Source organism: Petaurus breviceps, unplaced genomic scaffold (assembly GCF_028583685.1).
Source record: "Petaurus breviceps papuanus isolate PSGF00001 unplaced genomic scaffold, PetGlider_PUasm1.0 172, whole genome shotgun sequence".
Classification (NCBI taxonomy): Eukaryota; Metazoa; Chordata; class Mammalia; order Diprotodontia; family Petauridae; genus Petaurus; species Petaurus breviceps.
The window spans coordinates 5301232-5325104 of record NW_027185755.1 but is presented as its reverse complement, the minus strand read 5'-3'; the positions used below and the strand labels follow the sequence as shown (position 1 = coordinate 5325104).

Genomic DNA, 23873 nt, shown 5'->3' with positions numbered 1-23873 from the left:
TGCGGCGGCGCCGCTAAGATTCCAGAATGGCAGCCCCCTCGAACTTTCGCCCCTTGTCACGTGACTACGGCAACACCCGGCAGTCAATCCAATGTAGGCCAGAGAGAAAACGCATCACTAACATGTGACCAGGAATGCCCGGGACGCCACAGGCTCCAGCCACTGTCACGTGCTAAGGACCACGTTCTTTTCCCCCCTCCCTCACCTGTAAGAAGAGTCCCCGGCCGAGGAGCCTGCGCGGAGAAAAGCGGAGAGAAAAGGGGGCGGGGCGCCATCGGTCACGTGCCCCCATCTTTCCGGCGCGCGCTCCCGCCCGCCTGCCCGCCCGCTCGCCCCCGGTCCCGGCTCCTCCTCCTCCTCTCGCCATTGCAGTCGGACCGAGCAGCCCAGCGCACCGCGTGGTTGGGGGACCCGGGGGCTGTCGCTGGAGGAGGCAGCGGCGGCGGCGGCTGCTGCTGCTGGCGAGGGGGTGCCGACAAGGTAAGGGCGGGCCCCGGCGGGGCTCTCCTCCTTCCCCCTCCCCCCTGCGCACGGCGGCCCAGCGGCCTCCCCCCCGGGCCCGGTCCCCCGCGGGCGTGAGGCTGGGAGCGGGAGCCCCTGACGCACCGAGCGGCGCCCCCGGGGTAGCGGCGCGGTCGCTGCCCCAGGGCCCTGGCGCCAGCCCCAGTCCCCGCCCGCCCCTCGCTGCCGGACCCCCTCCCCCATCCCCGGCCTCGCTCCCGCGCTCGGCCGTTACTCTCCCCCATTGTGCCGAGGATACAAAATGGCGGCGGTGAGGCCCCGGTGCGCGCGCATGTTCCCTTCATCCTCACGCCCCCCAGCCCCGTGCCCGGCGGAGCCTCGCGCCGGTGTCGGCGGCATGCGCGTGCTGGTCCCGCACCCTGCCTCCTCTCTGGGGCCTGGCCCGGCCCCGCCAGGGAGGGCGTGCGTGCGTGCGTGCGAGCGGGCGGGCTGCTTGCTTGCTTGCCTGCCGGCGCGGCCTCCGGCTTTGTCCTCGGTCCACGCCCCCCCCTCCTCTGGGCCGCTCCTCCGGGACCCGCGGGCACGGCGGGGATCCCGCCCGCCCACCTGGGAGGCAGCTTGGTTTATCTTCTTGGCCAGGGCTCTGGACGGCCGCCGCGAGCCCGAGGCACACGCCCCTTTTTGGTAGAGCATCCATCCCCACCGGCTACTCCCTTTATCCTTGATACCCTCTCGCGGCCCTGCCCAGCCCCGAGTCTGGGCATCGGGGGCTGGTTGGGTAGCAGGCACGGGCGCGTGGGCCGCTGGAGGGGCGAGCCTCGCCTGGGCCCTTGTGCGGATTGTGACGGGCTAGGGTTTGCTTTGGCCTGGTCCTCTCCGAGCCTCATCGTTGCCTATTTTGAGGTGATGGAGGGGCTGCGTTTTTGTCTTGTTGGAAGCTGCCGTTGGTCTTTTCGGTGAACGCTGCAGCCTCCTTTGTCCTCTTCGGGCGCGTGGGTGCTCCCTTAGGTGCTCAGAGGGAGCCCGGAGTGGCCTGTGGTCTTCCATCTCCATACGGGCATTATGCTTGCAGATCTTGTCCATGGTGCTTTCGAAAAGGGAGGTGGGATGGGGAATGACTTGGGTGTATGTATCTCTAACGATTTTTTTTTTCTGTAGCGAGATAAAAGGGAGATTAATATTTGGGAAACTTTTCCATACCCCACAGGAATCTCTTCCCCCTTCCAAAAAAAGAGGGAAAGGTAAAAGAATCAATAGTAATGGGTATCGAGATTAAGTAAGTCATCTTTGAGATTGAACTGGGGATTTGATTTAAGCCTTCCATTGTTCTCTCATAGATTTCACTGATTTGAGCTTTTCTTACATTTATGAGTTTAGATTGGTGAGACATTGTGTTTCCTACGTCTTTGAATCTCATATTCAGTCAAGCTGTTAGGATGCTAAGGTACCGAATTTGGTCCTGCAGCAACCCTGATGATGAAGTGTGGAAATCAAGAATAGTAAAAAGGTGAATTCAAAGATGTGAGAGGAAGAAATTCTCATGCCACTTTTCTATTATTTTGTAGACCTGTATTATTTTCTTTGCCTATCTTTAATCATTTGCAAAAGCAATCTCAGCTCTTCACCAGCTACCCACATTTTTCAGAGATTGTGAATGAAATAGGGTTGTTTTTTGTTCTCCATCTAAATGCTGGAGGAAGCTCTACACTTAGTTTAGAACCTGGCCTCCCCTTACATCAGGTCAGGTTCTCTGCCCTACAGAAGCTTGGGATCTAAAATGGTTTAGTGGCTTGTGAGTTACTGTGCAACTAAACTGTCCTTAATCATGTGGAAGTCTTCTCACTGAAGGAAAATGGCCCTAGGCAACAATTTCTTTAGTTGTTTCCAGTATACTCAGAATTCTTCAGATTTCTTTTCTGTGGACCATTGGAATCAGATTGTTTTTTCTCACGTTTTTGCTTTCAAGTATTTGTTTTCAAGTGGTATGTAGGCAATACTAGCGTTAATATTTTAATTTTCCAGAGTCTCAGAATGTGGTGATTTTCCATACATTCTATCTAAGCATCTACTTGTGATAGACTAGAGGAAGAATTGGAGAGAAGGAGCAAGTGTTAGGAGAGAGTTCCCTGGGAATAGTATCTTCCCTATTTGTGGTAACAAATATCATCTTGTCTGTCTACCTTTTTCTCTGGTTGGTCTTTAGCAGGATTTGCATAATGAGAATGAAATCTGCTTTTAAAGTTTGGTTTGGGCTGGTACCTAATTTATACATGAACCCTGAGTTTTTATCTAATTTGTTCAAATTTTAGCATTCACTGCTTCGGAAAAAAATTTCTTATTTGTCATGTGTGGCATACAGACCTATGTCTCAGGATACAAGCCTGTTTCTCTTGATATCAAGGCTAGTTAGTGGTTTTTCTGTACAGAAGTTCTACCTCTCAACTGATGGATGGTATGGGTTTCATATTTCTTGTTACAGTTTTTGATTGCTTAGGCTACAATAACTTTAACTTATCCTTTTTTTTTCAGGTAAGTTGGATGTCTATACTCTTGCCAGGCATAAAAATGTTAGCAGAAATAATGATTCTAAACATGATTAGGTGTATTTGTTTTGTTCCTCCTCATCAGTTTATTAATTTTGTGTCTCCTAGGGTATATGATCTGTTAAACATCCAGAGACTCTTCCAAGACAGTACTTTACAGGTATAACAGTATAGCTGGCAAGTGGTAAAGTTAAAACAGACTTAGAATGATTGCTATTCTTAAGTGTCTATAGAAAGGGATGACCAGTTGAATTCCCTTCCCCCTCTGCATCCTCATGGCTTAATTTTACAAACTCTTTAAAAACTTAGAATTGCAGCTTTTAATTAATTACCAAGGTTGCTTTAGGGACTGCGTCTTTTATTGTATGCTATGTCTGATAAATTCTTAGGGAAATGTGTAGTGGTAATAGTTGAAATTAATCATTCCTACTAAGTTATTTTAACATGTGCAGAATACCTTCACATTCAAATTACGAAAAAGCTGTACTTTGGATATTTGAAACATTTGTCGGGGCTAGTTCCATTGGAAATTTGAATTTTGAAATTATTTCTTTTAATAATGCTTATTCTTAGGCTTACTTTAAATGATTTTGGTTAGAATTAATGGTTGTCAGCAAGCATTTATTAAGTGCCTACTCTGTGGCCTTCAGGCACTGTTGCTAAGCAACAGGGGTACATAGAAAGACCAAAGTCCCTGCCCTCAACAAACTTAAATTCATAGTGGAGGAGACAGGTATGCAAACAACACAGTAAATACATGAAACACACACACACAGGGCAAAGGGAGGTTAAAGATGAAGAGTTAACTCTTTGTTATTCTGTAATGAATTGTTAGATTATTTGATTCTCTTTTTTTTCCTTCTCCCTGCTGACTGACTTACTGCCTTTTCGCTTTTCTTTCCCACCACTGTTAGAGAGATGGCTTGGATAAATTAAATGAGAGACGACATAGAATTCACTTTTGCTTCTTAGTTTAATAGTTTTGTGCTCCAGTATGGGAGCTATTAGCTCAAAGGGGATTTTTGCATTTTATGTAGGTTTTAGTAATCACATACTATATTCCAGTGACTTTAGCTTAACTAATCAAAAATTAGCACTACTATTGTTTGGAACTTGACTGTAGTGAGAGGTAAGTGAAAGAGATTGCTGGTTAGTTGTTACATCACAATAAACAGGCAATTCCTTCTTACAAATAGAAGATATAAAAAGTTTTTAAAAATGTTTTACACTGAATTCATTATATGAGAATGTATTTATGTGAGGGTTTCATTTTATATCATAATCTTACTGCCTATATTTGTATTGGATCTTAAGTTTACTAAGTGGCATTGATATCAGTTTCCAAGTTGACACCTTCAGATTTGTTAAGTCAATTAAATTATTTTCAGTTCAGCTCTTCATAAGGCCTGAAGATGTAAAACAATTACCACTTCATTTCACTGGTTGGTCAGAGATGGATAAATGAGGTTTGCTTGGGCTAATATAAAGTCCAGGGCTTTAGTGCCGATTGAATTGAACTTATTCCCTCTGGGATTTGTATTGATTCCCAGACCCTTATTAATACTTGATTGATCCATTATTTCATTAGTGTGGAAATTCTAGTCACTGATGTATAGTGCTATTCTTAGTAGAGCTAGTATTGGTAGAAACATGTTTAAGAATTGCTGTGGGGGGAAAAATCATCACCCTTTATTTGTGAATTTATCCAGATTTAATTAAGTCCTTGGACAGACTACATTTAAGCCATTACTGAACCTCTAACCCGAAGCCTTTCCATCTTGGTGTAGAATTTAGCAGAGATTGTGCTCAGATGATATAATGTTCAAGAATCTTTCCGTCCTCCTATCCCAAACCTCAACCACCTAGGATCATCCCCATACCACAGTGAAGCAGCAGAAGAAAACTTATTAAATATGACCAGATTTTTACTATTATAACAGTTTACATTGGTATAGCTTTATGGTTTACAAAGTATTTTCCTTGCAATGATGTTAGGTAGATAATGTAACTTTGCTTTTTTTTTGGAGGGGGGAGGGCAGGGCAATTGGGGTTAAGTGACTTGCCCAAGGTCACACAGCTAGTATGTGTTTGAGGCGGGATTTGAACTCAAGTTCTTCTGACTTCAGGGCCAGTGCTCTATTCATTGCATGACCTAGCTGCCCCTGGTAATGTAACTTTGAAAACAATTTATTTTCATTTTGTAGATGAAGTAACAGGTTTGGAAGACTTGCCTAGGGTCGCACAATTATTAAGTGTTGGAGCCCTGATGATGCCAATCTAGTTCTTTCCTGACCTCAAATACAGTATGCTTTTTACCCATTATTCCTTAAACTGATTTTTGTTTTGAGTGTTCTCAGGTGGCCTTGGCTGATGTTCAGGGCATGGTCAGTATAGGAAACTTCTGAAGTGAGAATACAGGAACATATTCATTTGAAGAGCCAGGATTCTTCTCTTTTTAAGTCAAGTTGAAAGAATCTCATAGTAATTAGGGAGAGGTTGTCAGATGGTAGTTTAAATGTTTTCTTTGTATTAGGCATACCATAGGTATTCTCTTTTGGGCAAGTGAAATAGATTAGTGATCTGGGGAAAAAGAACTTGATCTTTCAATCATAAAATTCTTTAGTGTAGAATTTTTTTCTTGTTAGGATGCTTTTCCTCTAGTTGTTGAATATTTAGAAACAATCTCAGGCTTAGACACACCATCAAGTTTGCTTGTTTTTTTGCCTCATGCGTGGAATTAGGATTCTAGGCCTATTATTTTTCTTAGCCTCTAGAAGTTTGCAGTAGCAAAGATTTATGGGTAGAATAGATACTACTATTCTGAGGGACTATGGAAAGGACTTCCCGGTGGAAAACCTAACAGCCTTTAGGGAGAACAATAGAAATTCATATTTTACTTGCAGTAATCAATTATCTGATAATATTTTACCTTTTCTCTCAGATTGTTCGAAGTCCCCACTAGCTCTACTTTCTTTATGTGCCTCATTTATTTCTCAAGTTGGTAACATCATTTATCTCCCAACATTGTACCTCCCCCACAAGATTTTTTTTTAAATCTTCTCAAAGATTTAAAAAAATGTTCAGCCTCGTGCAGCTTGGAGAGGAGTTTCTTAGAGCACGGGAAATCCATCTGTGTGCTTGCTTCCTCACCGCTGAATAAAGGAGAAAGCACTGCCTTGATTAGAGCAAGAGTTTAAGCAGGAGTGGGTTAATTCTTCTATATGTGGTTTAGTTGTATTTCACAGCTTCAATCAATTATTTCTTTATAAAATTAGAATCATAAAGACAGTTAAGTATTGTAGAAGCTTTAAGGGTTGTGTCCCAGAAATCACATGCGCCACTTAAAAACCTTGGAAAGATATTGTATTTTACAAAGAATAGATTTTAGAATGGAATTGAATATGTAGGATATATTCCACAGCTATTTATTACCAAGGGATTTTGAATGTTGGTTTAAAGGTTTAAAGTTGCTATAAAGGAATTTGACTCCAGCTTTTTAAAATACTCTTATAATTACCCCTTAATTGTATCCATAAAAACATACATCATTTATTGCCACATAATTGCACTGTGGCCTGATACTAGAGGAAAAGCTGGTGAGATGATTTATCAAAATTAGGCAGTGTAATATTGTGAGACACATTAAATTACTAAGGCTTTTAACAACCTACTTGATTTCATTCATTGATATTATTGTCTTGGAAGCAGTAATAAGAATACAGTAAGTAAAAGCATCCTGCTTTTTAGATTTCAGTACTCTGGTAACTCACAGTTGGTACTTTTTTTTTTTTGCCTTTTGGAGGACAATTGGGGTTAAGTAACAGTTGTTACTTTTTCTTTCTTTTATTTTTAAGTTACTGATATATTTTATTTCATATTACCTTCTTTTCTTTATATAGTCCTTTTACTATGTGAGAAAGCTATCCCTTCTAACAGACCAAAAAAACAAAGGGAAAAAAAAGCAGCTTAGCAAAACTAAGCACATCAAATACATCTGTTGGTATATGCAGAGTTCTGCATCCAATCCACATTTGCACATAAGGTAGAGAGTTGCATTCTTTCCCTGTTCCCCCCCCCCTTTTTTTTGATAGTTTGGCCTGTGATAGCTATCATTGGTTGAGGAGCTTCTAGAAAAGAAATCTGTCTGCTTATGCAGATCTGCTTCATAATGGCAATATAGCCTTAGAGAGTTTCCTGGGACAGAAGTGAAGTGTCTTGTTTAGGGTCACAGCCAGTATGTGTTAAAGGGGTGGGGCTTGAATCCAGGTCTTCCTCACTCCAAGACCAGCGCTCTATCACCATGCATTTTCCTCAGGTCCAAACTTGGTCATCATAATTTTGGTACAGTATTAGTTTCATTTCCAACTATGTCCCTCTCCCCTCTCTTACATATTCTTCACCCATAGACCTCTGTCTTTGCAAAGAAGGGAGAAGCATTCATTTTATTTTTCTTTTTTTGACCCAAACTTGGTCATTACAATTATATAGTGTTTGTTTTTTTTAAAAATGTTTTTCTTTTCATTTGCATTATTTTCATTTTTTATGTTTTCCTGTTTTTTTCCTTCCCTCTGAATCAGTTCATATGTCTTCCCAGGTTTCTGTATATTCTTTATGTTCTTTATTATGGTGCAGTAATATTCCATTAATTTCATGTATAATTTGTTTAGCCATTTGTCAATTGAAGGGCATCTACTTTGTTTCTAGTTCTTTGCTACTACAAAAAATGATGCTATGAATATTTTAATGTGTGTGGAACTTTTTCTGTCTTCAGCCTCATTGGGGTTATGTGCCAACCGGTGGGAACTCTGGGTTAAAGAGAATGAGCATTTGAGGCTCTATTAGCATAATTCCAAATTGCTTTTCAGAATGGTTGGAGCAACACTACCAACATGACATTTGTGTGCCAGTCATGTTTATTTCACACATATTGTCATACCCAAGCATTTCTAGATTTTAAAAAAAGTATTGCATATAAACAGATTTTAGCCCAGATAATATAAACAAATTCATTATTGATGAAAAGGGCTTGATTTAAGTAACTCTTGTTTTATGGAATCAGTTTGAAATGAAAAGAATTAATCAATATTTTTTCTGTGTTTGGGAGACTGGGCCACATAAAGAAGCTTTGGTGGTGTTGCAGGGTATTTTGGTTGGAAATTTTTACTTTATTTGGTTTGTGAACATCAAGGTCCATTATTGGCAGCTGTGATTCAGCCTTTATATTGTGGTCCAAGCTAGTGACCATAGTTCCAATCCCTTTAGTAGAAACTATCCCAGATCAGGCCATGTATATGATTTATTATGCAAACACCTGCTGATTTTTAAAGTTAACATCTGACCAGCTGTTATTCCTTACAATATTTCTATTCAATTAGTTAGAAACCTGAGGTATATATTGAATGGTTATGGCACCTGTTGATCTTGTTTATATGCATATCATGACATCAGGACTTTTGAACTTCTTAAGCATGTGATTTTGTGTAGATTCCTGAAGTGAATTCTCCTGCACATCTGTATAAATATAAAACCTTTGAATTTCTAATTAGAACTATTAGGTAGTCCCAAGACCTTGTAGGATGATGTTGGAACAGCAGAACTATGTATGTAACTACTATCCATTATGGTGTTGGCCTTGACACTCATATTTTAAAGTGTAAGAGTCAGCAGTCATGCATACAGAATGAGTGGTTTGTCGGGAGCTTGTTGTATTCATCAGTTCTGTTTTCTTCATTGGAAGATTATTCTTGTGCAGATTGGATTATTTGAATGCAATAGGAATTCCTAGATTATGTTTGGGTTGTACTACTACTTTGTAATCTTAGATGTGTTTGTATTTAAGTTGTTATAAATGATAGAAAGCTGAGATCTGAAGGCTTGTCTTGATTGATGATCTTAACAGATTTAACATTTGACATGTCATTTTGAGATGTGTTCCTCCCTGAAGTTTTTAACTCTCTCTCCCTTGATATTCTATGGTAACCCTTATATCAACTCAGAACCACTGCTTTGCCATATCCCTTTCATCTATATAGTACTTTCAACACCATTCCAGTGGTATCACTTGAGAAGGCAATTTATAATTGGTTTTTTAAATCCTTAGCTCCTCAATGAATTGCTTGAAAATGCAATAAAGCACTGTCCTACTGTGTGCTCTGACTTAATCAGTAAGACAAACAGCTTTATTTATCCATGCACTTTAGTAAATATTAATGGAAGCTATAGTTTACTGGTCTGAACCATTTGGAACTAAATACCTTTTCTTTTTTTTTTTTTTTTAGATAAAAGTGACAGAATTGATACACCCAAGGACAACTGTCATACAGTTTGAAAAATTAGCAGAAATTTAATTCTCAGACACTACAAAAGAAATCCCAAGAAATAAAAAATGGTAAGTTGCTAATATTCTTAGCTCTTGCATGTGTATGGTAATCTATTTCTCTTTAAAATTTATAACTTTGAATTATCTATTTTCCAGCGGCCAATGCGTATTTTTGTGAATGATGACCGCCATGTGATGGCAAAGCACTCTGCTGTTTATCCAACTCAGGAGGAATTGGAAGCTGTTCAGAACATGGTATCCCATACAGAACGAGCACTTAAAGCTGTGTCTGATTGGATAGATGAACAGGAAAAAGTCAGTGGAGAGCAACCTGAACCTGAGGCTATGGATGTGGTAGCTGAAGAAGAAAACAAAGAAGGGGGGTAAGTTTTTTGCAAGCCAGTGAGTGTGTAAGCATCTCCTTTCTTTGAAAAAAAAAAGTGGCCAATTGGTAGTGGAAAGAATGGGTTCCCAACCAAAGTGAGTCTACCTTTGTAATATATATTGGTTTGTCTCTCAGGGAACAGAAGACTGAGCACTTGACTAGGACTCTGCGTGGTGTGATGCGGGTTGGCTTGGTAGCAAAGGGTCTCCTGCTCAAGGGGGATTTGGATCTGGAATTAGTCCTTTTGTGTAAGGAGAAACCCACAACGGCCCTTTTGGACAAAGTAGCAGACAACCTGGGAGTCCAGCTTGCTGTGAGTATGGCTCTTGGGAGGCAGTAACCATGTCCACTACCTCTAGCACAGACCAAGGATCATTTTTTGGAACCATTTTGTAAAATTGTACAAATTGCTATCCTCATTTTAGGCCCATATTTTATATATATTAAATTGAATATTTTCATCCTGCATGGCATTAGCCTAGTCTTCTAATTTTTAATGTGTTATATACTTCATTGTAAACCTATTAAGCAATGAGTTGTGTCTGTAATAGTGCCCAAAATAAGACTAATTTGCTTGATAACAGAATTATTAAAATCCAGATTTTTGTTTCCTCTGAGAGTCATGCTAGGCCACAGAGCATAATTGAAGTTCAGAAAATCTGAAAAATACAATTTCAGCCTCTACTACTCTGTGTTGCTTCACATAGTAGATATGTTTCTAGAAAGTTGCAGATAAATTGTGTGTGTGTATGTATATATACGTGTGTGTATGTATATATGTTTAGGTAGACTCAAGCTATACTTCTTATTTAATCTTCTATTAAATGCTTTTGTAAAGCACAGAATTTAGCATCTCTTAGCTTATCTTTTCTATTTTTCAGTTCAGGTTTTTATGAATGAAATTTTCTTTAAGGAAGCCTCAATCTTTCTCAGCTTTGAAGTGACCACATGGGCATGTGTGAGGGGGAGTCCATCAGACAGCCTGCTCAAATGACAAAGCTGATAAACCCTAAATAATTGTCTCTCTCTCTTGCTATAGGGTTCTAGGTTGATATAATTACAACCTAAGATGAAAAGTATTTTGAATTTTTTTTACAATTTTGTATTGCAGGCTATTACAGAAGACAAATATGAAATAATCCAATCCATTGGTGAAGCAGCAATTGTAATAAAAAATACAAAAGAGCCTCCATTGTCCTTGACCATTCATTTGACATCACCTGTTGTCAGGGAAGAAATGGAAAAACTTTTAGCTGGAGGTATGGAAGGCTGAATACAATCAGCAGTCGTCTGGAAACTTGAAAATACTGGTGTTAACTCACTATTTAAATGTGCTATTCAGTTTTAGATTGTATTGGTTGAATTATGCCTAAGTAGATGTCATCACCTTGTCTTAAAGCTCAAATTTCATGTTCACCTTTGTGAAACTTAAGGGGATTGACAATGGTTGTGCTAAAATTGAGTAGCACTTTTCATTTGGGACTTCACCATTCTCATTTGGGGCCTTTAGTGTGTTCATGTAAATGTTGTGAAATTGTTTTTGTGTCAATCCATTATGTGGCCCTTTGAAACCGTGCAAACATGGTAACTAAAACTCTTAAAAGTTGAAGACTACTGAATGAATTCTGCATGTTCATGAAGTTGGAGATATGCAAACAGTTTGTGTTGCTGCAAAAATGACAGATGCTTCATTTGGTCTCTTTATCTGGCCATTTTTAGCAGTTAAAGTTGACAAAATTTCTAAAGGTGTGATGTGGAGTTTTGGATAAAGTTAGACTCTTATCTAATTATGTTTTTGGAAATTATAAGATGACTTAATGTCTGATGATTTGAAAATTTTTTGTGTTTTACTCAAATGAATGGATTCTGTATCATAAACATCACACAAATGCTCATAAGTTTACAAAATAAAACTTTTGAACTAGCCTTATCTAAAACCCTGATCTACAGATTAAAAGAAAAAAAAATTCAATTTTGCTGCAGCACAGTCTGAAGATGCTTTTTTTCCCTATGATCTGTTGATTGCCTTTGGTTCTGATATCTGACTTCGTCTACCAAGCCTTCTAGTTTGTCAACTTTAGGGACGCTGGACCTTTGACCAACAGGACTCTCTCTGTCACAGGCTGGGGCCAAGGCAGTCAAGCCTTGTGGGCGGAAGTGGTTCCCTTTGCTCTAGAAACTTTAAAATGACATTGAAAGCAGAGAGGGATTTTATTTTAACACCCCCTTTTTCTTAGTTATTATAGGTTTGTAGATCAGCTAGTTTTGGGGGAAAAAACCCAGAAAGTAATAACATGTAAAGAAAGGATAGAATTTGTAAATCTGCCCTTTAAATAGGACTTTTCCTTTTGCAGTAACTTCCCTTTTTGCAGTTTTTAAGTTTTCCTCTTAGGGAAGAGTCAAGTACACTCTAGGTTCTCCTTCCCTGGTAAAGGGTAGAGATCAACATCTTTTGGGAGCCTCAGCTGCCCTTTAGGAAGCTGCCACATCCCCTTTCCACCTGACAGAAACCCCTTGGTCAAACTGTACCTTGTCTTCTTATTCCATCCATGAATAGAAACGCTATCAGTCAACGACCCCCCGGACGTTCTGGACAGGCAGAAATGCCTTGCTGCCTTGGCGTCACTCCGACACGCCAAGTGGTTCCAGGTTTGCATCTTGTTCTTATATTTGTCTTTAAGTAGCAAATTCATAAACTTTAACTGGCTAACTTTATATTAAAGTACTTAACATGGGATGACAGCTGTGTTGAATTTAGCGCCTGTCAAAGTACAGTAGCTAAAGGAGCACCTGAATGAATTTAACATCCCAAAAGGGGACTTGTAAAGGAGTAGAGGCATAGTTGCTGCTTTGTGTTAAGAGTAATGTTGCTTTTCTACATTGTAATGACTCAACTATAAACTTTAATGTTGTGACTCTACATTGTTTACCCTTGACAAAGTAGCACCGCAAGACATTCTTTGCCTTTGGTGTGTGGGGGTGCTTTGGTTTAAAGTGCCTGTGCTTTATTACTCTAGGCCAGAGCTAATGGGCTGAAGTCGTGTGTCATAGTCATCAGGGTTCTGAGAGACCTATGCACCCGTGTTCCTACTTGGGCTCCCCTTAGAGGATGGGTAAGGGTACCTTTTGATGGCCATTTCTTCAGTTTTATATGTACTTTCTTTGTATGATTTTCTATGTGAATGGCAAAAAACTTCTTGTAACCTGAAATCATTTCCAGCTTCACAGAAATTGTCATTTTGGGAAATAAAAGTGAGATTTTATTATTTTGCTATGTATATTTTCACATCCATGTCTTATCTAAACTTCATATCTCCCCCTACCCAAAACAGTACATGAAAACAGTAATGATCTGATTAGTGTTTGTTGAATTTAGTCCAATCAGCTAGAGGGCTAGGGGGCTTTGATATAGAAAACTCAGATTTACTTTTAGATGAACCCAAATCCTTTGTTTTAGGAAGAATGGTTGAGCATGCAGAAGCCCTCTCGTGGAGTTTGCCACAGGCAGATACACATATTCAAGAAAATAATTTGTTAGGAATCTTCGGCACTTTTTGTTCCTTTATCATTTAAAAAAAATTCTATTATATTTTAGCCCCTGGAGCTTCTCTGTGAGAAGTCAATTGGAACAGCAAATCGACCAATGGGAGCTGGCGAGGCCCTCAGAAGAGTGTTGGAGTGCCTGGCATCTGGAATCGTTATGCCAGGTTGGGTGACTTCTCAGCTTTAAAACTTGTAGGGAAAGGAAAGGGACTGAGGCTTGTTCCTCATTGGTGCATTGACTGGGTTAGGGCAACAGTACCTTGTCCACTACTTAGGGTATAAGCATGTGACTACCCTCTTGCACCATCATATCCAGCCCTGTGCCAGAATCCGCAGCTGTTAAATCAGTGCTTTAGCGGACCGATTCAAGGGCAGTGGTGACCCACTCCCACGTGACTTACATGCTCTGAAATACATGTGCATTATTTCTTAAAAGGGCTGGACGCTGAGTGGGTCACCTCGCTCAGTGTGTTTCCAGAGCTGGGTGTGGATGGGGCGGGAGGGGAAGCACCTGATTCCCTCTACCAACACAACCTCTTCAGAGATGCTAAAAGATAATCCTCTGCATATCTTCCTTGTTTCCTGCCTTCAGATGGTTCTGGCATTTATGACCCTTGTGAAAAAGAAGCCACTGATGCTATTGGGCATCTAGACAGACAGCAACGGGAAGATATCACACAGAGTGCTCAGGTATAGTTATCTCCATTACAAATGTGAACCCTTACCCAGTCTTTAATAACTGGCCTCCAGTTCTGTTACTGGGTATTTTTAGTGTAGCTCTTTGAAACTTAGTCAGATATGGGACCAAAGGTAAATGGATCCTATGCTAATACAGGGGACCCCAATCTGGTTTTCTTTTTTCCCATGGTGCCATACGTTGTTGTTTTCTATCCCCAATTATGCTCGAGTGCTATTTTGGACACCGAGATCAAGGGGAATTTTTTCAATTATTGTTGCTGCTAATAGGGCTTGTTTCCCTGCATAGATATGACATAGCTTCGTATGGTACATGGGCCCTAGGTTGGGAACCCCTGTACTAATGAAAGGGCAAGGGGGATGGTCATAGGCTGGTCTTCCACCACAGCAAAGTTGGGGTTCCTAACAGTCAGGATTGAATCCAGGCTTGTTGGGGGCCACCTTGCTGTTGTAGGGGAAAAATCAGCATTGACACCCAACTTTTGGGGTTGGGAGGGTCAGAGACCCTTCATGAGGAGTAGTGAGCACACACCATAATTGCATTCAATGTAGGGTAGACAAGTAAAACTCCTCTTCCCATTTTAGCATGCTCTGCGACTTGCTGCTTTTGGCCAGCTTCACAAAGTTCTTGGTATGGACCCTCTCCCTTCTAAGATGCCCAAGAAACCAAAGAATGAAAACCCGGTTGACTATACTAGTAAGTACCCAAACCCAAATTCCAGTGTTTGGCTTGAATTATCATCTTGCTAACAACTCACTTCTCAGTCTTGGGTTTCAACCTTTATCTTTTTCTTTATTTGCTTTTATAGTCCAGATCCCTCCTAGTACCACCTATGCCATTACCCCAATGAAACGTCCGATGGAGGAGGATGGAGAAGAAAAATCTCCTAGCAAGAAGAAAAAGAAGATTCAGAAAAAAGGTACTGAACTTATATCAGATGAAACAGTTAGAAATCAGTAAGAAAGTTGAACATTTCAGTTTCTCTGGGAACATGCAATTGAAAAAGCATGATTATGTATTCTGTGGTAGCAAATAGAAATAACTAAGAATAGTGTTTTCCTAATTTAGAAAATGCTACATATGCTCTTAGGTCAATTGGTAAGTAAGCTGACCTGTCAGATTCCTGAGAAGAAAAATGTCTGTGTTCCTATTTAGAGGAGAAGACAGAACCCCCACAAGCTATGAATGCACTGATGAGACTGAATCAGCTGAAACCTGGGCTGCAGTATAAACTGGTTTCCCAAACTGGCCCAGTGCATGCTCCCATCTTTACTATGTCTGTTGAAGTGGATGGAAGTTCATTTGAGGCTTCTGGACCATCCAAAAAGACTGCCAAGTTGCATGTGGCTGTAAAGGTAAGCATGGCCCATAATTTGCAGTTTCTGGTTTTATTCACAGCATGGCAAATTAAGTCTAGTCCATGTTCATCTCTGCTTGAACTGTTGACACTGTTTGACTGTCAAATGTGAAAAACATGAACTTTGAAAAACCTAAATAGCACTGAAATGCCTGTGTTTTTGAGCTTAGGAAGACTGCTTCTTGTAGGAACATTCGTTGACAGCTCTTGGTGGGGGTTCTTTCCTCTACAGGTGTTACAGGACATGGGTTTGCCTACAGGAGCAGAAGGTAAAGAATCAAATAAAGGGGAGGACTCTGCGGAGGAAACAGAACAGAAACCTGTGGTTGTTGCTCCTCCACCTGTAGTGGAAACTGTTGCTACCCCCAGTGCTGCTTTTCCTTCTCCAGACCAGACATCGGAGGTGAGCGCCTAGAGGGGCTCTGACCATGAAAACTGTGGAGCCCCTTGCCTGGCTTCTCATTGACTTGTCAGCTAAGGGACAGGAACAGCCCTTTCTCTATTTCCCTTAGGAAGTTGAATACTTAAAAGCTTTGGTCCCATATCTGAAAAAGTTTGCCCTGAGTCAGAGCCCTAGACAAAGACATGGCCCATACAGCTTATAGTAGTAACTAAGGGGCCAGCAGCTGATTGGCAGTGTTTCCCTGTGTGCAACAAGGCCACCACTCATTTGAACTTTGTGAACTTGGTGTAGGAAGAACCCTGACTAGGTGTGGAGTCAGGAAACACTTAGGTTGTAATCCTAGGTCTTGTACCTTGTCACTTTGTAATCTGTCACTTAAGTCTTCATCTAGGAAATGGGGATAATTATATTAATAATAATTGATAATATTGGTAGTAATACAAATAGGGATTATACTCAGCTAAGTTTTGTAGGGTTGTGAGAAAACCAATGTTTAACCTTTAAAGTACTGAGAAATGTGCAGTTACTGTTTTTTGGTTGATTTCAGAGAAGTCTTTTAAATTTATATTTAGTGTTTTGAATGGGTGTTTGTGGACATGCTTGGGATAAAAGGTGACAGGAAGTAAATGATTAGGCTGATGTTAATGTCCTGGACCATGGGAGCACTTAAACAATGACCTTGAATGTAATTGGTCTAAGATATATTGGCAGACCACATGTTGTTAACATCCTGTATTTGAAGAGCAGTATTGAATGGGGAAGAGAATGCAAGTAATTAACAGATTTTTTAAAAAATTGTCTGTCATTTATGAGGGTCCTAGGTAGGCTGTGCTGGGGGTGTCAGCAGAGTTAGGAGTTGATCTCTTGCTTAGAAAATAAGAATGAGGCACAGAAGATGTCTGAAATTCTAATTAGGGTTGCATTTTCTTTTTAGAATGTAAAACAACAGGGTCCAATCTTGACCAAACATGGCAAAAATCCTGTCATGGAACTGAACGAGAAGAGGCGTGGCCTCAAGTATGAGCTTATTTCTGAGACTGGGGGCAGTCATGATAAACGCTTTGTCATGGAGGTGAGTGGGACTTGTGCCCCCAAAAGAATGAGTTTAAGTTGTCTTTGTATCATTTGGCCTAGAGGAAGTCAGTTATACTTCTCAATATATATCTGAAAATTTGATGTTTTCCAGCTTACTTTATTGAAATTTTTTTTTTTTTTTTGCCTTTTTGGAGGGCAATTGGGGTTAATTTAAGTAACTTGTCCAAGGTTACACAGCTAGTTTTTTTTGTGTGTGTGGGTGTTGTGTCTGAGGCTGGAACTGAACTCAGGTCCTCCTGACTCTTCAGGCCGGCACTTTACTCACTACACTACCTAGCCGCCCCTATTGAAATGTTTTAAATACCATTCCTACCCTGGGGGCTAGAATTTTTCCTGAGATGACTTAGCTCTTGATCAGGCACTCAAGAAGCTGTTGCTTTCTTTGACTGATCATATTGATTTCATCATCCTCATATGCACTTGTCCTCTCATAGGTTGAAGTTGATGGGCAGAAGTTTCAAGGAGCTGGTTCAAATAAAAAGGTGGCAAAGGCATTTGCTGCTCTCACTGCATTAGAAAAACTGTTCCCTGATGCTCCTGTTGCCTTGGAACCCAATAAGAAGAAGAGAGCGCCAGTACCTGTGAGAGGGGGCCCGAAGTTTGCAGCAAAGGTGGGTACCTTTGATGGACAGTGGCAGTACAGTGTGAGGAGGTTTTTGTTCTTTCATTTGGTCTTTTCAACAACCTAGTAAGGCAGTTGCTACTACTGTCATCCTTGCTTTATGGTGAAGGGAGCTTGGATATTTGGTTCAGTGACTTGTCTAGGGTCACACGCCAGTTTTTAAGGCAAGCTTTTGAACCCAGGACTTCCTTACTTCAGGTTCACTGTTTTACCCTCTGTCCCACACAGGAAATAACAATGTAGATTTCTTAATCTTAATTTTTAAGTTGCCCTTTTGTTTCTCTGAGGGAATATAGAAAGAATATACTTCATGTTCTATCATTAGAAGTATCATAAATGAGTTTATGTGAGTTAACCAAGCTGTGTTTTCTAATTCTCTCTTATAGCAGCACAACCCAGGATTTGGAATGGGAGGTCCTATGCACAATGAGGTTCCCCCTCCCCCAAACATTCGTGGTCGAGGTAGAGGTGGGAATATCCGAGGTCGGGGTAGAGGCCGAGGTGGATTTGGTGGTGCCAACCATGGTGGCTACATGAATGCTGGTACGGGTGTGGATTTTGTTCCCCTCTCTGCTTCTAAACTTCTTTTGTAAAACTTTGGATTGTTTATTGTGTATAATTTGGAATCTGCAGATGAGTGTTTGTCACCAGTGTCCCCTGTTAAAGTCATCCCAGAGATTAATTTGAAAGCTGTGAAGAGAAGCCATCCTTCCTGGCTGCCCTCATTGAGGGCCCAACCAACAGTTGAGTAATTTTATTTTGTCCTGTTCTAGGAGCTGGCTATGGAAGCTATGGCTACGGTGGCAATTCTGCAACAGCAGGATATAGTAAGTGTTAGTTTGTGTTTTATCAGTTGAAAGTTAAAAGAGAAACCCACAAACACTACTTGCCTTAGAACAGTTGAAACCTGGCCTACTTGTACCTAAGACTTAGTAGCACGGCCCTTTTTTGGCAGATGGGACAGGTTGTTGAGCAAGAGATTAATATTGTTTAATCGTTAAAGTGCAAAACCCATGTGACTTGACAATTCCTTTTTAATATGTAAATATTTTAAATTTCTCTGCTTTAAGCCATGTGAAGCAATACACCACTCTTGTGAATATGCTTTCCTGACAATGCCCAGCTATTTGTATTCAGAAGAAGCCTTCATTGGGGGGTTACAGGAGCAGAGAAATCTAAAACATGAGTTTCATATGTGGCGCTCTGTGCCATCTTCAAAACAATTCTAATTTTTTTTCTCTGCTCTGTCTCCCCCTTTTGTAGGTGACTTTTTCACAGACTGCTACGGCTATCATGATTTTGGGTCTTCCTAGATCATCTAAAAGTATTGCACAAAAAACAGCTTTTTACTCCAATTTTCTCGAACTCCAAAACCCAAAGTGTCCGTGCTGTGTCCCTGTGCTTCACTGGGTTTCTCAACCGTGGCTTTTCACCGCAGCTTGTCTGAAACTCTTAGCCTGCAGAACTTAAGACAGTGGCAGTTTTTATTGTGATTTGCCTTTGAACTTGGTCGTATTGATGTTCACAATAAGCGGAAAGTAATTTTCAGAGAATGTTTTTGTGCCAAGTTGCACAAAATCCTAGAGCCAGCTTTGTTCAGCATAAAGGCAAAAGCCCACCTTTGCTTTTTATGGAAAGCATTACTTTATTTAAGGGACAGATACAGAAGCATTTTAATCTACCTTTGTCTTAATTTACAGCAGGTTTTGTATGAATTTTAAACCTTTTAACAAACTCCCAAACCTGGTTGATACCTTTGACGGTAATAAGAAAGACTTCACCGTGTCTGAATCTAGTGCAGCCCGACTCTTTTTTAAGCATGCACAATGTTAAATTGTATGTGGAATCGTAAGATGTGCTAAGTTAACTTCTCCATCCTTTTGTAATACACTGGTGGGTTATTGCTTGAGGGATGGGATTAATTGTGGCTGATAGCTAGTTAGTGTACTTTCAAAGGAATTGTAACTGTGCTTCCAATACTGGTACAATAAATATCCAGGCATTAAGGAGTTGATGTAAAATTTTGCAAGTCCTGATCACAGCTGAAAATGCATGGATTCAGATTTTTTTATGGGCTTTTTTTATAATCAAGTATAAAGGGCCTTAAGCACTTGACATTGGTTAGCAAACCAGCGGCAAGGATTTTGTGTTGCTGGAACTTTTGCTATAACTGACTTTTGGCCAAGACCTGGAAGCTTATCATGACTTCTAATACAGAGGTATGTGGAGTCATTTGGTCATTCCAACTAGATTCTCTTTCACTTCTAAGTGTATGGCCCTTTATTCTTGCTGTAATACTATGTTTTAAATTTGTATGGTCCTCTTCTGTCTTGTTTCGGTCAGCGGTTCTTATCGCACAAAGCCTGCATCTTTGCATTGACTTGCAAGATTTTGAGTTTGTTCAGACACAGAAACTGGTCAAAATGATTACTCACCACTTGTTCAAAGAGGTTTGAAACATTCAGTGAATACTTTTTAAAATTTTAATGCATGATGTATTTTTTTTAGAAAGTTATTGTTTGAGAATAATGTCTTTTTATACCAGGGAATAGATGTTGTCCTGAATGAGGTGGAAAACTGCCACCCCCTCCCTTTTTTTTTTTAAATCAATACATGTTAAAGTAAATCATTGGATACTTTGGTGTCTTCATTCATGTTCTTAATAGAGGGAAGAGACTGAACGTAGGTGTTCAAGTGTATGTTAAGCTTAGTGCTGATGTTATTAAACCCTTCTTCTTGAAACCTAGATTTGGGGAGGCCATGGAAATATTTGTAATCTTCCTGAAGGAGAAATTTCTGCTTTCCCCATCTCTCCACAATCTCTTCACTGAGCATTGCATGTTTGCTTTGCTGCATTGTTGGATGTGTCTCCTTTTCTTGGCATTTTGGCTTTGTCACTTGAAAGTGAGCTTGGTCTAATTGTTCCTCAAGCTGCCCAGGACTCAGTGATAGTGGGTTGTTGGGGGGGTGGGATGGGTTGGAGCCTCAGTTCCTTTAGTCCAATAACAAAAGGCCATGAAACAAATTCCTAATGATTAGAATGTAAAGGCCAAGCTGTGCTGGTAGTATTGTTCATCCTTCCTATGCTTTGCCACAGGCTAGGCAACATAGGGGCTGGTACTTACCTTTCTGTTCCAGTTACCTGCTATCAAAGCCAATGCCATCTTGTTAAAGAAAGCACACTCCATGGGCGTGCCCACTCACAGAGAGCTTAGATGCTCCTGCTTTCTGCTTGGGGTTATTGGACTGGATAGTGTCATTCTTTGTACCCCTCACCACCTACATGTCACTTTGGTTTGGGGGCTTGAACTGACTGACTTCTGGACAAATAGAATTGATCCAACCTTGAACAGGTCTATATAGACACACATACCCCCCTATCCCTTTCCATCCACATACCTGCTACTGAAAAGCCTGAGATGGTTCACATATGAGACTGACTTTGAATAGTCTCTTTAAGCTGAGCCCTGCCTCTTTGGTTGTATGAAGCCCTGAGTTACTTGTGCACACCAGAGAAAAAATATATCAGGTATCTAAACTGAAGAGCACCTCACACCATGCCTTATGTAAATAGTAGGTACTTGGTGTTGCATTTTGTTAAAGGAGGGGATCATTATGTCCCAGAACCATATGTGAGGGGTTGATGGAGGTCACAGTCTCACCTTCAGTTCCTGAGAATGTGGCAGCTATATCCATCCCATGCTTTGCAATCCTACTGCATGTTCTGCCTCTCTGGGGCTGTGACTCAGAGCTTAGCTCTAAACCTGGCTCCTAAGCATGGTGCTTTAAAAAAAAAAGTGACCCATTGGAAAGACCTGCCTGGTCAGGGGAGGGGCACCTCCTTGGTTCCCTTTGCTGGGGACATCTGGGAGAAGCAGTGCTTGCCATTTGGCCTTAGTAGTACTAAGTGTGTATTCTGGCCTCAACAGCTCTCTTGCACTGTGGGTTTCTGGGATGAGCCTGAGGGGCACATCTCCACTTGTAAGGGGTAACTGGTCATTTTACTGGGAATGATCCTGTGATGAAACAGCTTATTTTGCCAAGTCTGCACTTGGGGCCTTCTAACCAGCAGGCAATCTCAGAATAATTGTCTGATTTGGCAGCTTGAATCCAGGCATTCCTTCTTGCTGATACTGCCCCTGGTCAAAGGAGGTTTGTGACTGTAATGAAGACTTGCCTGTCCTTCCAGGGAGATGAGCATGGGCCTGTGCTGGCCTTGTCACAGTGAAGTACAGGGGTGGACAGAGAGGTTTCCATATAACAGTCCCAGACTGGCTGCTTCTCCTCGGACCCTGGGGTTAAAGTCAGCCTTGCTTTTCTTTTCCTTTCTTTTGGGGAGGGGGGCGTGGCCGGTGGGGGAAGAGGTGGTTTGACTGTGATTTCATCAGTGTAGGGAACTCCCAGTGTAGAAACTCCCTTCACTGATGTAGATTGGCAAATTGTCTGAAACTTGTTGGCCTTAACCAGTTGCCTGGGGGCATTAAGGGTTTTATTGACTTGCCCTGGTAGTAGGCAGTGTGTGTGTGTGTGTGAGAGGCAGGTCTGGGAATCAGGGAGACCTGAGATCCAGACTGGCTTTCTGCCATGCCATGCTACCTCAGCCCTGCTTTTCTTGGGAGCTTTGGGGAGGTCTGGGTTTGTTAAATGGTCATAAGTCATCAGCTAAACCAGCCCATCTATGATCTTAAAAACATTAATAGCCACTGCAAGAGCTAACATCTTCCCTGCTTACACCTGAGCATCTCCTGAAGGAGGATTAGTTCTTAACATCAGCTGAAAAGAGGATTTGAGAGCAAACCCAGACCACTTTTCTTCTTGAACGGGATGGGTGACTGCTCAGATTTCTCTGGATCTCAGAATAAGTACCTAAAACCTTAGCTTCTGTGAATACGTGGAGTAGGAATCCTAAGGGAAGTAGATATCAAGCATACTCTTAAATAGGGGGTTTAATGTGATTTTTACTTTCTTGAATCTAGAATCTTCCCTTTTCCACTCCCTAATTGATGCCATCCCTTCCATTTAGGTCAGTTCTACAGCAACGGTGGGCATTCTGGGAATGCTGGTGGAGGCGGGGGTGGCGGTGGAGGCGGCTCTTCTGGCTATGGGTCCTACTACCAAGGCGACAACTACAATTCACCAGTGCCCCCAAAGCATGGCGGGAAGAAGCAGCAGCACGGGGGCCAGCAGAAACCTTCTTACGGTTCAGGGTACCAGTCTCACCAAGGCCAACAACAGTCATCTTACAGCCAAAACCAGTACAGCAATTATGGCCCACCCCAAGGCAAACAAAAGGGCTATAATCATGGACAAGGCAACTACTCCTCCTATTCGAATTCCTACAACTCCCCTGGTGGTGGAGGTGGATCAGACTATAACTACGAGAGCAAATTCAGTGAGTTGGCTTTGGGTGACCCATGTCCTCATAGCACCTCTATTGAAACCAGGGCATTGGGTGGGGTAGCAAACCCCATGGAAATACTGAAGTTGCTTCTAGTCTGTCAGCTGGTGAAGGCAAGTTGGCATGTTGGGCTACAAGCTCAGGCCTCCTCTGCCTCAGCACTGCTCTGATCAACAGCTGGTAAGGATATATGGAGGTGGGGTACAAAGTGGTAGTAGAAAAGAGGATACTTGAGATTTTCAGGACTTTTATTAAACTCTCAAATTTATTCCCTAGTACCTAATTTCCTGATTGTTTTACTTAAGTTCAACCTTGTTACATAGTTGGATGCCAGATGAGTTCCAGACTTCTCTATATCCAGAAACTCTGTGCCACGAGCTTCCTACCGGCCTTGGGTAGGGGTGAGGGTGAGGGGTGTCACTGACTCACTGTTTTGGGGTCTTGTCTAGCCTTGAGAGAATGACTTTCATGAATGTTAAAGCTATTGGCAAAAAACTTAACATGTCAAAATAGTGATTAACTTAACAATGTCGATTTCTTGTTCCTCATAAGTGATTTATCATCCTCCCAAATTGATCCTGAGAGGTAGTTTAGTGGAACTGAGTGGTTCTTCCCCATTGCTGAGCCATGATTGTGTTTTTTCCTTGGCCTTCTACATAGACTTAGATGAATGGATCAGTTTTCCTGGGTATAGAAGTAACATCTGTGGATTTTTCCTGAAACAGTGAAATGGCTGGCATAAATGCTGACCTTTTAAGAAACTGTACTAGAGGAGAGTAGAAGGATGGAAAACCTGAGAGGAATTGTCAGATACCTGATGTATTTTTTCTCTGGCGTGCACAAGTAACTCAGGGTTTCATTTTAGGGTTAATGGTATAAGTAGGAAATTCAACAGAACTGATCTATGGAATTTTTTCTTTTTATGAGAGCAGTGTGGTCCCTGGGCTGATGTCATTGACAGCTTAATCAGTTTACTGTGGCCTTAGCAAAGCATCACTTAAACATCAGCCATCCCCCCTTTTAGGAATGTAGTTACACCTGTCAACGGG

The 23873-nt window shown here is 41.4% G+C and overlaps 1 protein-coding gene across 3 annotated transcripts in view; it reads left to right on the top strand.

Annotated features, from left to right (window-relative positions):
* The first annotated feature begins 296 nt into the window (after positions 1-296).
* The window catches only part of ILF3 (interleukin enhancer binding factor 3), a 32920-nt gene continuing 9343 nt past the window's right edge, over positions 297-23873 (top strand). Inside the window, exons 1-18 of one of the 3 annotated variants that reach the window (XM_069083072.1) lie at positions 297-480; positions 9284-9393; positions 9481-9707; positions 9845-10022; positions 10821-10968; positions 12267-12358; positions 12727-12822; positions 13305-13416; positions 13845-13942; positions 14534-14645; positions 14758-14868; positions 15105-15304; positions 15539-15709; positions 16644-16781; positions 17239-17415; positions 17816-17969; positions 18200-18253; positions 22450-22818. In XM_069083072.1, coding sequence (XP_068939173.1) covers positions 9391-9393; positions 9481-9707; positions 9845-10022; positions 10821-10968; positions 12267-12358; positions 12727-12822; positions 13305-13416; positions 13845-13942; positions 14534-14645; positions 14758-14868; positions 15105-15304; positions 15539-15709; positions 16644-16781; positions 17239-17415; positions 17816-17969; positions 18200-18253; positions 22450-22818 — 2440 coding nt within the window. In that variant the 5' untranslated portion in view covers positions 297-480; positions 9284-9390. Of the gene's footprint in view, positions 481-9283; positions 9394-9480; positions 9708-9844; positions 10023-10820; positions 10969-12266; positions 12359-12726; positions 12823-13304; positions 13417-13844; positions 13943-14533; positions 14646-14757; positions 14869-15104; positions 15305-15538; positions 15710-16643; positions 16782-17238; positions 17416-17812; positions 17970-18199; positions 18254-18689; positions 20061-22449; positions 22819-23873 lie in introns of those variants that run through there. The other 2 variants (XM_069083070.1, XM_069083073.1) reach the window with 2 other exon arrangements.